The sequence below is a fragment of the Rhincodon typus genome, chromosome 29 (genome assembly GCF_021869965.1).
Source record: "Rhincodon typus isolate 14 chromosome 29, sRhiTyp1.1, whole genome shotgun sequence".
Classification (NCBI taxonomy): Eukaryota; Metazoa; Chordata; class Chondrichthyes; order Orectolobiformes; family Rhincodontidae; genus Rhincodon; species Rhincodon typus.
Window position 1 is genome coordinate 28,275,538 of NC_063360.1, and position 19,004 is coordinate 28,294,541.

General features: G+C 37.8%; 1 protein-coding gene across 3 annotated transcripts in view; it reads right to left on the reverse strand.

Annotated features, from left to right (window-relative positions):
• Positions 1-19,004, reverse strand: part of LOC109914422 (guanine nucleotide-binding protein G(q) subunit alpha) — a 99,120-nt gene that overhangs the window by 4,669 nt on the left and 75,447 nt on the right. For all 3 annotated transcript variants that reach the window (XM_020514012.2, XM_048613959.1, XM_048613958.1), the window contains exons 3-6: positions 13,266-13,420; positions 5,722-5,850; positions 2,822-2,951; positions 2,340-2,493 (exon numbers count right to left, since the gene is read on the reverse strand). In XM_020514012.2, the coding sequence (XP_020369601.1) occupies positions 2,340-2,493; positions 2,822-2,951; positions 5,722-5,850; positions 13,266-13,420 (568 nt within the window). The remainder of the gene's footprint in view (positions 1-2,339; positions 2,494-2,821; positions 2,952-5,721; positions 5,851-13,265; positions 13,421-19,004) is intronic.

Consider the following 19,004-nt stretch of genomic DNA (forward strand, 5'->3'; position numbering starts at 1 on the left):
GCTGACGTTTCGGGGTCTAGGCCCGAAACGTCAGCCTTCCTGCTCCTATGATGCTGCTTGGCCTGCTGTGTTCATCCAGCCTTAAGCCTTGTTGTCTCAGTGATCGAATCACGGTGGCCATTATCTCACAGGATGGTTTTGATTTGCCGTATATTAGCATCAAACTAACACAGAGTGAACAAATGGCTTAGGCCCAATTTACGACGTTCCTAATAATGCCAATCTTATAGCACATTGAAATGTAGGAATCTCAACACCAGTTAAGTTTATGGTAGACTATAGTAGAGACCTTCCTGGCTAATTTCTTAACTAGGACATCAATGAAATTGAACTCATTTGATAACTCCATTTCAAAGATAAGTTTGAATACACAGCATAGAGCCTATTAAGACATTAAGGAAATTCTTAAATGCAACAGTTGATTCAAATGTAGCGAATCTATTAGAAATATGCAAGAGCTAGGAGATTTGATGTCATTCAATTGAAGACATGTTTCTCATAGAACCTAACAAAAGGTGTTTGACTTTGCTGGGATCTCTGGCAACACTATCTCATCAACATTATCTCGTCAACATACATGGCATTGGTAAAACTAAACTGAGAGTTGCACAAGTTGTGAGATGCACAAGTTCATAAATTCTCTCAAAAGGTGGCAGGTCTAGATCACCAGGGCATGGTGTTGCATATAAATGTCTGTAGCTTCCTCGAATGGTACACTGCAAATAGGCTAATGATGTTAAATGTGCACATGAACAGTGCAATGTTATCAATGAGTGTCTTCATACTCTTTGCAAATATGAAGGAACCTTTCACTATATACCTGGAAAACTTGCTCAAAACTGGTTTAGCAATTCACCTAGCCATATGGCCAGTTCATGTTGTGTGGGACCAGTCATAAATAAGCTCATTGTTCTTACACTAATCCAGCAAACTTTTTCCTTTAGGCTTACTTAAAAGTAAGCTTATCGAGTCATGCTGATCAACAGGTTAACTGGGTAAAAATTTGGACCAGTCATTAAGATTGCGTTGATACAGACATGTCCGTTAAGGATGACATTTTAAAAAACAGATTCATCGGAGCACTGCTGGTCAGGTGAGCATTTATTGACCAGAGCACAGTTAAGAGTCAAGATTCAACCATACTACAAAGAATTTGGAGTTGCATGGTGACTAGACCAGGTAAGGCTGGCAGATTCTTGCTTCCTCCCCTTGCCAAGAATATTCATGAATCGTATGGTTTTTAAGATAATTGACAGTAGTTTAATGGTTGCCATTGTGCCAGTGTTTTATTCCAGATTTTTAACTGAATTAAAATTTCACCATCTGCCAGGGTACGTTTCAAACCAAACATTAGCCGGAGGTTCTGGATTATTAGTACAGTGACATCACGACTATGCTTCCCCCTCCCATTAGTTCCAATTCCATTGTCATGATTTCTGATGTCTCAGTTGACCTAGAGGCCCCTCAGCACTGTCAAACATTTAAGCTGCATTGGAAAATCAGACGAGTAATTTGGAATCCTGCAATATGTATTACTTAGTTCAGCTAAGCACGTTTTCCAAGATTCAGCATCTTCAATGGATATAGGATGATGGCTAGTGTGCTGGAAATAGAGGAGTTCAAAGTCAGTGACAGTGCAATTCTAAGTTTGTAGACCATGTGTCTCAAAGACTGACATTGTATCAAATAGCACATCCTTTTGGCTGCTCAAAAGTTACTGATCCTACCCAAATCGCCCACACTTGTGAAACTTACTACAAAGTTTTCCATATTGGAAGCGATTCTGCAATTGGACAACATTTCCTATATAATCCTGTGTGTGCAAGGAATTAAGATTACCAGTCGGACTTGCACTATGAAACATATGCAAATACTGCAAGCTGCATATATTAATACACAAGGCTCTATTCATTGCAGACAGAATGAACATGCACATACTGCACTTGTTTGAACATAAACAAAACAGATGACACAGTCATATTGTGGTTCAGTTCTTAGGGCAATTGCCAAAGTTTGGCCTAAATAAAACTTTAATTATTTATACAAAATTTGCAGTGCAAACAAGTCGTTCAAAGAATACAAAACTAAGACTGAAATCTAAAACTAACATTTTCAATATTCTTACATTGATATTTCTATACCTATGACTCCTTGCTGTCTGATTATACAAAATTTACGTTTTTCTCCCATTTATCACTCGAGTCATCACGCAAGCAGCAAAACACAGAGGCTTTAAATTCTCAATATGCTATTTTTTGTTAAAGACCATTGCTATTTTCTCTCCCCCAACTCCTCCAAAATCTCTGAAGAAAACTGACATGCAGAGAAACACTACTCACCATCAAACTCAGGGAAGTAGTCGACCAAATGGGAGTACATAATCTTTTCTTCCAAGAGATCCTTCTTATTTAAGAAGAGAATGACTGAGGAGTTTTGAAACCAGGGATATGTGATTATCGTCCTAAATAGTGCTTTGCTCTCCTCCATTCGATTCTGAAAATATGGTTATAAGAAAAACTGCTGAAAGCTATACCAAATGTTGTTCTGATGTCCTGTATTGTAAACTTCCATTCATAAATTTTCAGAAAGGTTTCAAGTAACAAGCATAATTCAAAACTTATGCAATATTTAGCATATCATCACCACAGGAAAATAGTTTCCTTACATTTAAATATTCAAGTAAGAAAGCCTAAAATTTACAAGTACCAGACCACAAATAAACTATTTTCTTATATTTTCAATCTATTAAAGTACTTTTCCCTTGATATTTTGGCATCTAATGCAGCACTGGTTTTAAGACTGTCTTTAAAAACAGACATACCTCATTATCAGATTCTACAAGAACCTGGTCGTATTCACTTAGTGCCACTAGAAACATGATGGATGTCACGTTTTCAAAGCAATGAATCCATTTCCTTCTTTCTGATCTCTGGCCTCCAACATCCACCATTCTAAAAAAGTTTTAATTAAAGTAATATTTAGGAGCATGCACAATATTAAATTGTCAATCAAAATCCTACGATACATTAAATACAAAGATTACGTATTCACTCAGTATAAAGTGATTGATCAGTTTTTCTTTTAAAAAGTATTTTACACAATATTTCTGGCTAGTTTGCCCAGAAAGAACTACCAATTGATAAAATAAAAAAGAACTAAAAAAGATCTAAAACAAAACAAAATACGTCTATTTTAATTCTAAGTTCTGTCTGCAGCACAGAGCTCCACATAACAGGGAAAAAGTACTGAGTCTTTAGAATATACATAGTGTGAATGGTTGGTAAGAGAAAACATGAACAGGAAAACTGACTTGACTGATCAGTTCTGATTTTCATTTGAAAAATGTAGATAAGTGTGTGTTAGGTAAGTGTACAATATGAAGAAAGGATAAGACAAACCCGATAAAAGTAAGGCATTTCCAGTGGTTTAGGGGTCAAAAACAAGGAGCCATGGATAAGAGACTTTAAAGGCAGGGTAAGGAAAAAAAAACAGTTCTTAAAATGATGGTTCTTACAAACGTAGGGCGAATAAGAACACTGGGGATAGAGTAGAAATCCCAAATAACGTTAGTAAATACTCTAAAATGGTGGCTTCTACTTTTAGTAACTGGAATAGGACTAACTCTTTCTTTCTTTCTCCTGACTGAGAAACCAGCTAAGGTAATCAAATGCTTCACATCTGCTCTTGGCTTCATGTTGCCATAATTCCTCAAATTGCTCATAATTATTAACTCAAAAAGTCAAGGAAGTGTAAACATTCAAATTCATACGAGAACGTGCCATTACATGTGAGCACCAGTAGTATATGTGACTTATAATTGTATTTTTCAATTACCAATGCAGAGCAGGTCAAAGGCATAGATTTTGTGTAAGGAATTATTTTAACATCACAGTACACATTTCATTTGGAGATAGTACGAACTGCCGATGCTGGAGTCAGAGATAACAGTGTGGAGCACAGCAGGCCAGGCAGCACCAGAGCAGGAAAGCTGACTTTTCAGGTCGGGACCCATCTTCTGAAGTGGGGGGCGGGGGGGGTGCTCTGAACTAAAGAGAGAGAGAAGGGGTGGGCTCAGGAAGGTAGGTGGGATGGTGATAGGTGAGTGCAGGTAGTCAGTGGTGGGGATTGGTCAGTGAGGTGGCAGCAGAGGATAGGTGGGAGAGAAGATGGATAGGTTGCGTCAGGTCAAGGAGGTGGGGATGAGAGGGAGGATTGGTCAAGGGAGGAGGCTGGGGGTGTAGAGAGATTTTGAAACTGGTAAAGTCCACATTAAGACCATTGCGTTGTAGGCTCCCAATATTCCATCTGAATTTAAGTATTGACAACATTAATGTTGACTGCAAAATGTAAAATCAAACTTTTAATCCAAGCAGTTGATGTATATAAAACTTAAAAAGTAACAACTTTGAAATTGTTTTAACACAGTCATATTAAATTGTTTATTCAATGTGCAACACTAAATGGAAGCAACACGAAAGAATAAAAATATACGTGAAGTCTAAGATTTTGAGATGATTTAAGATTCTAACCCACAAATCTATAAAACAGCACAGCCATTTCTGTAATCATGTCGGTATCAAAAAAAATACTTGAATGGACCTTAACATTTTCATCTCTTCTTTTTCAATAATCTATTATTTTACAGTGTTGTTAATCAATTTCCTATAATTAAAGAGAAATACAGTTAGATTTGAAGCCTTTTGTCTCAGCCATAATGACATATTCCAAGAAGAATGCATGAGGTGAATGGTGGGCAGATACTTCTTCACAGTAAAATAAAGATGGCACAAAGTTCCACTGATTCTGTACTTCCCTAAAATGAAACTCAAGTACATTAGTTATAAGTTACTTGAATTTGTTACATTAAAAGGCAAACAAAAGGAGAAATTCATTACCAATTTTTCTTTCAACTTTTTAGCAGCTGGTGCTTCATATATGGAACATACGGGCCAGCAGCAGAAGTTGTTATATGTCCGCAAACAAAACCTGGCACAAGGTCAGGCCCTGCAATTTAAAAATTTCTTCAAGCTCTATTTATGATTAGGTGAAGCACCATTTTTTTCTCACTTTTTACAAAACAATAATGCTGCCCACACATTTTCACCATTAATAGTACTATGCAAGAGGGCAGGTTAAACTTTCATCAGCCTGACAAAGTTTTTAAAAACCAGAACATAAATGAAAACCAAAATTTCAAGAGTTTTAAGGGTAAAGAACAAGGGAATTTCGATACTAGCATTTTTTTTTTAATAAAGGAAAGAAAACTTCTGGGCAAAGTGCATTTAGTCCCTGGTGTTTAGGACATGGCAGCCTACCAGTTTGACAAATGATGCCTTGTAGAGGTAGACCAAAATAACACTACTGTAAACCGTACGACCTAATTTTCTATACAGACGTGTCCTATTTATCCACAGTACAGTCAACTTCTTAGTATTTCCAAACTAGTACAAATGTGAACTTGGTCAAACATTTTGACTTGAACTTCAAAAATTTAAATCAGCACGCAAATCAGCACCCAAATTAATCAACTTACAGAAAATGACAAAGAATTAGGCATAAATTCACAGCAATATTTTAGTTTCCTTTTTTAAAATGGGCAAAATTTGATATACAAAGCATTAAACTTATTTCAGTAATAACACTTGCTTCCAGAATGAACATGCGCAAAAATGCAATGCAATCGATAAAATCAGTTACTGATTTTCAGGAACCACCTTCTACCTGAAGATGATGCTTTGTAAGTCGAATGGGTATTCAATGATCCCTGTTGTTGGGATTCGAACTCTAAGGACATCCTGCTGGGTAGGCAGATAGGCAGGATCCGATATACGATCCAAATCACTAAGATAGCTATAAATGAAGGAAAAACACATGAATACAAAAATTCAAGCATATGAACTCCCAACGATAAATGTGCAAATGAGCTTCCCAATGTGTGCTATGAATAACCCTTAGGGGTTATTTTATTTTCTAAGCCATGTGGAGAGGGGAGGATGGAATATTTTTCTTTGTACCATTCACTGAGATAGAGGTCACAAATACATCCCATGATACAAGGAGTATTCTCTCAGGACAACTGATCTACACATTTTGTTTCATCTGCAGCCACATACTCCATCACAGTTGACAGTCACCTTGACAATACCGCGCTCAATGAAAAGAAAAAATCCTACATGCTTTTAAAATTTTCCTGTTCATTATCCACAAAACAAATTTCTAGAAAAATGAGACAGTACCAAAAAAGTTCAATGGAGAATTAGCTTTTGGCTAAACCAACATGAATTAATGTTGAGCAAAATTACGTGGGGGCAAATCAACTGTAAAAAGGAGGCGATGTAGCTATAACTTGGATAAAACATTTAGATTGGCCAAATAGCACAGCAGTTACCAGCTTTATCCAAGTAGCCACAGGACTGTATGAGAGAAAACAGGCAAGGAATTGGTTCATCTTCTCACATGATCAGCTTCATTAAGTGAAATATCCTGCCATTCAATTAATCAATACTATCCGCATCTCCTCCCATGACATGGTCGTCACCAGCAATATTAGCCTATACTACCCATTATCCAGTGAAGGGGAGGAGAAATGGGGTCATCTTCTTGAACTGTTACAGTCCAAATAGTGAATGTGCTGCTACATGTTTCTATTTCAAGATTTTTGACTCAATGACAGTGACAATGAAAGAAAATCAGTCCATCCCCGTGTTAAGAGAACACGTGCAGAGTAGAACTTGGAAGTGCTGATGTGCGCACGTACCTACTGCCTTTTTCCTTTAGTTGGCAGTGGAGGTTCCCATTGAAAGGAAATTTACACTGCAGAAAATTTTTTGTTGAAGTTGCATTTCTTTAATCAACAGCAAATTTCATAACATCTGCAGAATCACTGTCATATTTGAGCTTAAGTTATTAATGTTAAATGTTGACCATGCCTATGCACCCAGTGTAAGTAATTAGTTTGCACTAAAATAGTGCCCAGTCCTTGTTATCTAAAAGGTCCCAGAATCTGCTCATGATATTTATACATGTAGCGGAATTTTCCAATATTTTGTTTGAGCATTGAGGTAGGTGCGAAAGGCAGTAACATGCCACCCTTATCATTCAAATTCTAACAGTTGTGTGCTAAGCAGCTTAAGAGCCAAAATGATGAGCCTCTCAGCCTATCATAGGCGTCAACACGTAGGTGTACACTATGGCACAATGGGCATTAATTTCCCCTCCCCAGAGGTGACAAGCAAGTGAAATGATTGGGCAGGTTGGCCCTAGAGATTAGTGTTCAGGTTTCCAGAAGGTGTTGACAAATTACAGGGGAGGTCCTAAAGTCTGCAGGTCCAGGCCTGCTTCGTGTGTGGGGTAGCAGTACTTTTCAATAGCATCAAATGTAATGTGTATTTGCATCTTCAGGGTGTTGGATCAATTCATTGGCAATTTAAAATATCCAAGGTTGTAGTCATATCACTTTGTTTGCTGAGAAGCTTCTTCTCATTGTTTGTGAGATTAACTATAAGAAATGTATTGGACATGTTTTTTAAAAAAAAACAGAGTTAGACCATATACAGAACCATGGTTGAACTGGACTTAATGGAGCTGAATTCTGTTCAGTCTTCATCCCTGTTGAGATATGCAATTTCACATCACGATGCAGCCTTGCTATTATTAGCATGTAGCTATTAATCCCATATGCTGCCCACGCCCCCATCTAAGTCACTAACATAAGCCCTAAGTGATGGGTGGTTTGAGCAAACAGTCTGATCATGTTCTTAACTCCTTTGGAAGGCTTGCAGAAGGGCATGTGAATCATGTAGTGGGGTAGTCAGCTGTTGTCTTGGTTACCTTTTTTAAAATGGGCAAAATTTGATATACAAAGCATTAAACTTATTTCAGTAATAACACTTGCTTCCAGAATGAACATGCGCAAAAATGCAATGCAATCGATAAAATCAGTTACTGATTTTCAGGAACCACCTTCTACCTGAAGATGATGCTTTGTAAGTCGAATGGGTATTCAATGATCCCTGTTGTTGGGATTCGAACTCTAAGGACATCCTGCTGGGTAGGCAGATAGGCCTAATACATTTCCAATACATTTCTTATAGTTAATCTCACAAACAATGAGAAGAATCTTCTCAGCAAACAAAGTGATATGACTACAACCTTGGATATTTTAAATTGCCAACAAATTGATCCAACACCCTGAAGATGCAAATACACATTACATTTGATGCTATTGAAAAGTAGTGCTACCCCACCAATTGTATTCTTAAATATATCTTGCTGCTTTCCCCCTCTAATCTTTAAGTGCTTTGTACTTCAGTCACCGCTGATACCTTTCTTTAGTTGGTGCTTTACTCTGCTTCATTTTAGACTACAGCCCAATCTCTTCTATTCACAGCATTGAATTGTGTACGTGTTTCCCTATTTTAAAAAAGGTTTTCCAGTCAAATTTCCTTCCACTTCAACATCAACTTTCATTAATATTGTACTGTGCAACAGTAGTTGGTATAAAGACAGCACAAGTCAGTCTTCCCAGTATTACAGCCCTCTGTTGCATGAAATGACAGAATAGTTGCTACTAATAACATCAGAAAATTGTACTATGATCTTCCCTCACTGTAGGGGTATAAAAACTGAATGCTTCAAGTTTGAACAGGACTCTCTTAAACTGACTTTATGAGAGTAAAGAATTAAAAAGTCTCTTAAAAGTGCTCTTTGCTCAAAGCAAAAATAAACAGATTACATCTGCACAATGTTATTGTGTGGCTTGTTGCAATATTTTCTTTGCATATGTGCAATATGTGCGTGCTACTGGAAGCATGAATTAATTTGACACATACTGCAGTACAGAAAATGAAATCTGATGTAATGCCACTTTACAAGACTAAGAATGATGATTTTTGGTGTAGGATTATCTAAAGTTTTAAAAAAGAAAGATGGACCCAAATAACAAAAAAAGGATAGCTTGAGAAATAAAGGCTGGAATTTTAAGCATACATATTTTCCTGCATCAGATTTGAATAAATACATCAGGGTACAAAAATCTGTGACATAAGGAGGTAAGTTTGTTAACTGCAATTTGAATTTTAGCTTGCTATCAAAAGTCAATGTCTATATTTAAATGCACAAAATTGCAGTTTCCAGCTGGATGAGCTTCAAAGAGACCAAAGAAGTCTGTTTTTTTTTGCAATTACTGAAATTGGAGTCAACTGGTTTTAAACTAATTTGTAATAAGTTATCTTCAAGTTCAGAATGTTCAGTTTCCACTGCTCTTTATGATAATTAAATGACATCACTTGTAGAGATGGTGCTACAAAAGATATGGAGTTTCATCTTCCTAAAACAAATGGGTTTCCAAATTGTGGTGAATACTTAAAATTTGATCAGAAAGTAGGAAAGCATTCAACATGACAAGGCAATTACCAAGGGCCCAAAGGACAGTGTATAAATAATCTGATCCCCACAAATTTAATGTTCAATTCAATGTTAGCACATCACCTAGGCAAAATAATTCTTTTAAAAAATGCATAAATCAATCAGTTCACAGAAAGCCAACAATACATATGCTGCGAGGGCTCAGACACTAAAGCAGTCCATATCCAAATGCAACAAGATCTGGACAAATGATTCAGACTTAGGCTGGCACATGGCAAGTAACATTTGTGCTACACAAATGTCAAGCAATGGCCACTTCAACAAGAGATAATCTAACCATCTATTGGTATTTAATAGTGTTAGCATCACTGACTTGCCCCATTAGCAACACACTGGGGTTACAGTGGATCAGAAACTGAACTAGACTAGCCATACACAGAGTGGCGAAAAGGCAGGCTACAGGCTAGGAATCCTGCGGTGAGTAACTCACCTCCTGACTCCCCAAAGTCTTCTCAAAGCAAAAGTCAGTAGTGTAATGGCAGACTCCTCACTTACCTGGATGAGCGCAGCTCCAATAGTCAAGGAGCTTGACCCTAAAGCAGGACAAGCTAGCCTGCTTGACTGGCACCATAATCACTAACATCCACCTCCTTCTCTGGTGATGCTCAATAGCAGCAGTGTGCACCATCTACAAGGTGCACTGCAAGACTCTTAAGACAGCACCTATCAAACTCACGACCAACTCTAACTGGAAAGTTGAGGGCAGCAGATATATGGGAGTACCACCACCTGCAAGCTCCCCTACAAGTCATTCGCCATCCTGACGTGGAAATTTATCTCCATTCCTTCAGGACAAAATCTTGAAACTCCTTTTCTAATAGCATTGTGGGAATAGCTACAGAAATGGACTGTGCAGTTTTTGGCACTAACTCTCCACCACTTTTTCAAGTGAAACCACAGACTAGCAATAAATGCTAGCCCAGCCAGCAATACACATCCCATGAATAAATTTGAATAAACTGCCTTCTCAAACTGTAGTTGAACTGAGTGCAGTACACCCACAGTATTGTAGGCGAAAAAAAAAGTCTCAGGATTTTGATCCATCAGCAGCGAAGGAGCAGCAATATAGTTCCAAGATAGGATTGTTTGGCACTTGCAGTTGGCAAGGCTCCCATGAATCTGCTGCCCTTGATGTTTTAGGTGGCAGAGGTCACAGTACTGTCGAAAGAGTCTGGCTGAGACACTGCAATGCCTCTTCTGGATGGTACACACTTTGCCTTCTTTGTCCTGATGGTGCCTTTTTGGGTGTTGCCAGAGCTGCACACATCTAGGGAAATGTAGAGTATTCTATCACTTTACTGATTTGTTTCTTCTGGATGGTGAACAGGCATTGTGGTATAAATGATGCTAAAGATTGCAAAATCATCAACAAACTTCCCTAACTCTAACGAATGATGGAGGACAGGTCATTGATGATGAAGCTAAAAATATCTGAACTGGGATTCCACCCTGAATAACTCCCACAGTGATATCGTAGGACTATGATTGACCCCCAACAACCGTAGCCACCTTGTTTTGTGCCGAGGATGGCTCCAATAAGCAAGGAATTTCTCGACCCATCTCAAATCCTAATGACCAGTTCTGCTAGGGCTCTTGGATACTATACTTAGTCAAACGCTAACTGGATATCAAGGGCAGCCTCTGTCACTTCACCTCTTGGTCCACGTTCGAAGCAAGTCTGCAATGAGGTCAGAAGGTGATTGGTCTTGGTGGAACTCACATTAAACAGTTTCTTCTGATAAATAAATGCCAATTAATAGCACTGGCTGAGACCCTCATCATATGGGGAATAGACTGAGATTGTAATTGGCCAGATTGGATTATTCTTGCATATAAGGATATCTTAATTTCTTAAGGCTATCTCACTCATATTAGCAATGATCAAGACCAAGTTCTCCTCAAAAGTTGAAAATTTTATAAAAGGGAGACAAGTGCATAGTCAGTATTTTTGGATACGTCACGTATTTTATTTGACCAAATCTGTTTCTATCACAATCTTAAGTAGGGTGACTGTCCCTTTGTATTCTTAGGTGGAATGAAAATTAGAGATGCACAGAGAGAAAACACTTCTTTTTGTGAAATAATTAGATCATTGTTAAGAAAATCAAGCAAAGTATCCGAAAACTCCAAACCAACTACCAATAATGGTCGTTGTTCACCAGAATCCAACGCTTACTCCTTTCAGGAGCTAGGATATCTAGTTCAAGAGGGTAAAGGATACGGCACAAGAAACCAGATTGCTCAATGTCAAATTACAAAGCACACATTTTTAATATCCACTTGAGATATTGATTGTTTGGAATTGTCAAAATTGGTGTCAGAGTATCCCCTCGTTATCTCTTTCCTTTATATTGTTGATACCAGAAATGCATAGAAGCTATTTTTCCAAAATATAAAAAGGTAGGTATTACAACTGTCTTGATAAGGTGACTTAGCAAGCATCATTCTTCACGATTGTATGAACAGTTCATTCAATATCTGTTCTCTATTTGAAATGTAGTGGCATAATTTTAATGATCTGCCACTTAAGGGAGCCCCAACACAAAGGTCACCTCACCTCGGTATTGTTTGGGAATTCAAAAAGGATTAGACAGAAACTTTGGAGGAAAAGATTGTTAGTTCTATGAATGGACTTGACAGACAGTTGTTGTTCAGGGCGACTACAGATCTATAATAAGTGTAACAAGTCTCTGTCTATTTTTCAGTTCTTTTGTACAATCACACTCCAGTCCATGTAGGACTTCTGGTTATATTATTTAATAAAACCTTGTGTACCAAACTGATGCTATAGCTGCAGTCCAAATCCAATAGAGTTTGCAGTGTATTGCCTTCTTTTTACCCAAAAAGGTATTACTGAAAACAAGGCATATTCTGTCAAAGCCCTTTGACTTATACTTGTCAGGGCAATTTGTATGAAATACCAAAGAGAAACAACACTTACACTGTACTGTTCTGATGAATGCAAGGTGAAAAACATCAATAAAATGCTTTTTTCCAACTATATTCAAGTTCAGTACAGCAAGTAACTTTGGGTACAAAGCAGCAGATTAAAAATTGTATTAACAGGTGAAATATTCTATATTAATTTTATGCTATCTACTTTTTAAGAAATAAATAACACACTATAAAGAACATGTCACACTACTCAACTAACTTAGGAAGTTGCTATATGACAACATTCCTGATCAATTTCCAAATAATCATACATAGCTGTGAGTAAGGGGTCATTTAACTAAGTCTAAAGCCAAGTTCTACTAAAGCATTCTCAATGCAAAACTTGCTGCTCTTTGTTTGAGACACTGAGTTATCATGTCATTTTTAGATATTTACAATCATATATGAAATTGTTAGATTTGAAGTTAAGTCTATCACCAGACAGGAGGTAGGACACATCAATTTCAATGGGTTTCATAAAATTATTCAGATTGTGTTCCTTAAATCAAAGGAATGAATTCAGAATTATTTTGTTATTAAAATTATTTGCAGTACTTTTTAGCCTCAAGTATTGCATAAAGATTAAACTAAGAGTTGTTGCGCATGTTTGAATTTGGAACCTCATCAGATTGGTTTGTTTTCTCTATTTGTTTAAGAATGAATCAATTTTAAAATGCACTAAAATGCTGGATTTCACAATTTGTGCAATGCAGATGACTCTGGCATACATCTTTTCAGGTCAAAATAACAAAGTTACATAATTAAAGCAGTTACAAATATATTAATATGCATGAGCTTGATTTTGTATTCAAAGCATTCAGAGATCATACTCATTGACTTTAGAAGTCACGAGAGTCTCAACTCCTGCTTTCACTCAAGTTGCTCCAAACAAGTCACGTACTTACTATTTAGCAGAGTCTGACAATTGATACTCTCGCCTTCGATCATAGCATTCTTGAATTCCCGGATCATTCCACAGAGTTTTTATTGCACTTGGATATGGACTATTGAACGAGGCTACTTTTTCTACATCAACCTCTCGAATCAATTGTGCATTCGCCTACAAAACAAAATAGAAAATATATTAAGTTCTCTATTTGGCTCTTCAACATAAGGAATTATCATCTATTGCTATCTATCATCCAAACTAAATACATAAAGGACTGATTATGTAAAAGCAAAACTTAAGCATCAAACCACGAGTGACAAGGACTGCTCCTTCGACTGCAGAACAGACAGGTATTTACTATCTAACTCCACTTGTCTTCTCTTGGCCTTAACGTTAAAGACACTTGTATGCCCGACATGGTCCAATCCTGCGCTAAGACCACTTGCTCTATGCTCTTACAATCTCAGTCAAGATCAAACTTATGTTACCATGTGGTTAGGGACCAGTATCTTTTTACGTAAAAAAAAAAGTTAAGTTTGAGATCCCGGTTTGAGACCCATCAAGAGAATAAAGTCACAAGAGCCCACAACTGTGAACAAACAAAATAAACTTGATTATGTAGGGAGTTAGATGTATAAAACAACATGTAACTTGTGCTCTAACATCCAAAATTAGACAAATATGTGTCAACAGACAAATCATCTAGGAAGGTGATGGCTTGGTGGCGTTGTTGCCACCAAGTAATCCAAAGACCCAGGATATGTTCTAGGAGTATTGGCTTGAATCCCAACATGGCAGATGGTGAAATTGGCATTCAATAAAATATCTGGTTTTAAAAGTCTAAAAGATGACCCTGAAACCAATGTCGATTGTTGTAAAAACTCAACTGGTCCACTCATGTCCTTTAGGGAAGGAAAACTGCCATCCTTACCTGATCTGGTCCATATGTGACGGCAGGCCCACAATGTGGTTGGTTGACTCTTAACCGCATTCTGAAATAGCCTAGCAAACCATTCAGTTCAAGGGCAAATGGGGATGGGCAACAAATCTCCCAAATCTTATGAATGAACAAACAATAAAAAAGAACAACCCACAGACCACTTTAAGTAGCAGATGCAGTCTCAACAGACTCCATGGATTTCTTTGCAATCTACCAAGATGTTAAGTGACCAAATCTTGGCCTCCTTTATTGTGGATTTCAATTCTTTAAGTCCAAAAATCATTCTTGAAAGTTTCACAAAGCTGCTAATCACAGACTGATTGCTCATCTTCCAGTGGTTGAATCTTTTTCCCTGCACTCCTTCGAATTCTCAAGGCTACTCTCTAAGATCTACTAACATCTCAATTCCAACTCTTCACAAACTACTTGTTTCACAAAGCCGATGCTTTCCCTGCATTCCCCAAGTCCCATGTTTGTATGGTGCAAATACCATTTGCAGTCTGCCTTCACTTCCTTTTTTAGCTTCTAAATGTCTCCTGGGGCTTCAATGAGCTCTCCAGCTCTTCAAAGCTAACCACAACATTATGTTTGCTGAGACACCGTCATTGGCTGCTCCTCTCTCTCTCCCCAACACAGATCCAGCAACATTCCACCATGTCCTCAATTCCTCAATGTTCCTCAAGCCCTGGTGGACTGGAGTCTGCTAACAACATGCATCTGCTAAGTGAAGCTTTTTCCTCTTGCTTATAAGTACCTGTGTGAGCAGCAGCCCGAAGGAGTGACTTTTTGCTTCGAACACCTGACTAAGTTCAATGAATTCCCCCTTCAGGTGCTCCCCAGTACCATGGTCTCCTCTTTCATGTCAACCTCCACAAGAGATGCACTACCATTTTGATCTGTAGGCCTTTCAGCTGTTTAAAGACAAAGCATGCACAATCTATCATGCTGCCACTCTGCATAATGCCAGAATTCTTTGGTGGAGCCTGAAACAATGCAAGTTCAACTGTCTTAATTCTATTACCACGGAAAATGTTTTTCTTTTATTTTAAGAAATCCATTTTCTTTAAAATTTCTTCCCCTCCAAGATCATCAATCTTTTGAATACAAGGCAATACAAGCTAAATTTATACAAATCTGTTCCACAATTTTATTTTTAACATGTGCACCATATCCCTTCCAACTTAAACTATCTTGCTTAAAGTAAACATAATATAAACGCAAGTTAGTGTTGAATAGTAGACAGTATTATTTTCTTTTAGGAAGTAAAACTCTGAATGGGTTCCCATCCCAGTAACCATTTCAGAACCCTGGATTCAAAATCTAGTATCAAATCCAAACTTCTATGGGATCCTTAAAAAAATTTAAAAATAGGTAAAACAAGGTAAAAAGCATCCGCCAACGATGAGTAGTTTTAGCCATACATACATTCTTTTTCTGTTTGAGGACATTTTTTTCAACATGACTTCAAACAGTGTACTTCTGTAATTTAAACTCTTTTTTTAATAGGAATATTAGGCCTCAATTTCTTTATCTCATCAGCATTGGATTTTGAAAACTTAGGTATATTATGTGTTTTCATTACAGAACAGTAAGTTGCTATCTTTAAAAGTTGGGTGTCATTGACCTTGTCATAAACATTGCAGATCCTCAATTAAACTGTACAGCTTCTAAAGAACATAATTTTAATGATACAGGGAATCAGTGACTAACGTTGCTCCTTTTAGAGTTGTTTCATGAAACTGAGTAATCAGAATCGGAAATATCACTGGAGTATCGTGATTCATACTAATACAATTTACTGCAATGACTCACCCAACCCAAATGGGATAATTTCAGTGTCTGCTCCCCCCTCTCAGACATGCAGTCTTTCCCTATGCTGCACTACTGCTCCAAGTCTTCCCCAGGATATCCCCACCCACCAGATTCCACACTATCCTGCCAGAGGCACTGCCATCTATTCAGCCAAGGTGCCTATGAGGGACCCCACCCAGACATGATAGTGCCACCTCTCCCAGCATGCAAGGTACAGGCTATTGTCGAGCTTGACAAGTGCTCCCCCACCAGCGTGCTGGCCTCACCTGTCTCAGCAGCACCACCCTGCCCCGCCCCATAGGGCACTGCTTGGCAGGTCCACTCTCCTGCCCAGAAGCTGTGTTCCACAGCCAACAGAATGAAGAGGAGCCACCAAACCCCATTTAGACCAAGCAGCCATCATCCCAAACTATGACAAAACCTAGATGGCTCCTCCATGTTTCCCTATTAGCTTTGCATCACAATGCCAAGGCAGGCACCTTAGCCTAGTGACCATGGCCAATACCACAACAGAGAGAAATAAATGCTGGTAAATCTAACCTACCAATTAGAAGGGAGAGGAAAGGCAAGAAACTGCAGCCAGCCAAGAAGCACAGCCACACTGAGCAGAAGAATAAAGCGACTGCCAAAGGGTACCACAGACCCCACTAAGTTACCACCAAGCAGCAGACACTGCCACCAGGGACAAACGAGGGCCTCAGCAGCTGGCCCAGAGCCTAATGAGAAAATAAACCCTTTGGTGCAGACCCCAGATAGCAAAACCACCATCCTGGCTCCACTCAAAGGGTTCACGGCAGGGGGCATAGTAAATAGAAGTTTTCTTTACTATTTTTAACTGCATTTTATTTTAACCGTTATTTCATGTAGCAAGGTAGGACTTCAGCATTTAATGCATCGATGGTACTGCATTTCAAAGTAGTGTATTTTTTAAAAACTTTTACGAAGATCTCGAAGAACCTAACTCTGGTTTTAACATTAATTCCTATGGAAATCAATGCTTCACTTAAAGTCTTTTCAATTAAAATTAAAATTTTCAGGACAACAACCCTGATTTTAAATAAGAACACCCTTCACTAAAGAAATAACTTCTAGTTTAAATAGACAGACATAGACCACATTTTAGATCTACATGATACTTCGTTGCAAAGCAGTTAGTGGTTTGGCAACGATTTTGATTGAAAACAGATGGAATTCAAGATCAAAAGAAATACCACTTTCAAGTTGAGAATATACAAAACAATAACAGCATTTAGGAAATGTTACCTCTGTTGTAAAAAAACTGCCAGACAGTTATGAGAAAAAAAAAGTACGTCCCTTGCAAAAATTAATTTAAACAGAGGAATTAGTGTGGATTCAGAAAATGAAAAGGTTCTAACAAGAAGGGTGTTATTTCAAACCTCATTTCTGATTAAGAGATTAAACAGTATTATACAAACCCATATACCCTTAAAACTTCACATACTTGCTCATTTGCGATATACTTGTGAATTTATTTCAGAGGAGGGGGTAAAGTGCAAAACACTGCTAGCTTATAACTAATTCCTTGATTTCTGAATATTTGTTCTGATGCATTTAAGTCTGAAACAAGATTTTCAAAGTTAGTCATCCAACTCTCAATTATTTAGGTAACTTATCTATTGGATGGACTATGAGCCAGAGATAAGACAGGGAATGTCATCAGGCTATCCATCTATTGGAGGCACAAATTTTTAAAAAGAAAATTATTGCAGTTAGACGTTTTATAATTATGACAGGAATTAGCCGGGGAGTCCAGAAAGAACAACGTTTGAAAGCATGAAAACACCATCTGGCAGCACCAAACTGAAAACGTTGATGATTTTGTTCTATTTGCACTACAGTAAAAATGTTTGAGTGTTCTGGTCAAATTTATCAGTTCAGCTGATATATAGGTTTATCACATAGGAGGTACAACTTGGAGGTTTCAAAACACTTGCACACCCCTCCCCACTTTAAGACAATAATTATTAATTGTACTCTTGGTAGAGTGCAAAGATAGTGAAGCATAGCAAGGCCCTGGTGAGTTAAAACAAGGATTTGGCGTAATTTTGGAAAAACAAACATCCCTGATACAACTGAAATAACAGTGTCCAGAATCAAAACCAGGAGGTCCTTCAATGGGACTAAGAATAATTAAAAAATTAGGTATATTTACATTTGAGCAACAAATAAAAAATATACTTAAGGAGAATAAGTGACTGAGAGTTGGTTGAAGGACAGTAGATAGGACTGCCTAAAGCAGACAGCAGCCCTGAGTTAAAAAGTCTTCAATAAGAGCATCCTGCATCATTGGTAAGGAGAACCTTAATTTCTGGGCCTCGTGGCAGACTTCCTCCACTCCAGAATCAGCTTATTCAGCAAACATAATGCAGATGGTCATGTCTGACTTCAGCAAAGTTCCAAGTCTGCATTCTCATCATCTCTCACAAATGGAAAGATACTAACTAGAAGTAAACATGGTTGTGAACGTGTCTTAGCTGCGGTATCTCCATAGCCTTAGGAGATTCATTATTTAATTTCAGGCATGAAAAAAGGTCAGTTAAAACAGAGGAGACTCATCTAGGGATGTACTGCATCAAACAGATATGAATATTTTATCAATACATCATCAACAAGCTCATGAAACTAATCTTTTAAATAGTGCAACTTGATACACTAATCCTGAAACTTGTCTTAATTACTGAACATTGCCAAGGGTAGGAAGCTAGAATAGGAAAACAAATCAAACCTCAAACTGATATTTAATCTTCATAGAATGCAATTATTACAAGATGGTTAAAAAATGGCACACTCCAGCTCCCCATATTCTTTTATTCATTAACTTGAAGTCATCCAAAAGACTAATGCTCATATCTTAACTGAGCTAGTCCTGGACCTGTAGTGGCTCCCAATCAAGCAATGTCTTGATTTACAAATTTTCATTCTCATTTTCACATTGCTCTATGACCATGCCCGTCTTCATAATCTCCTCTAACCCACAACCTT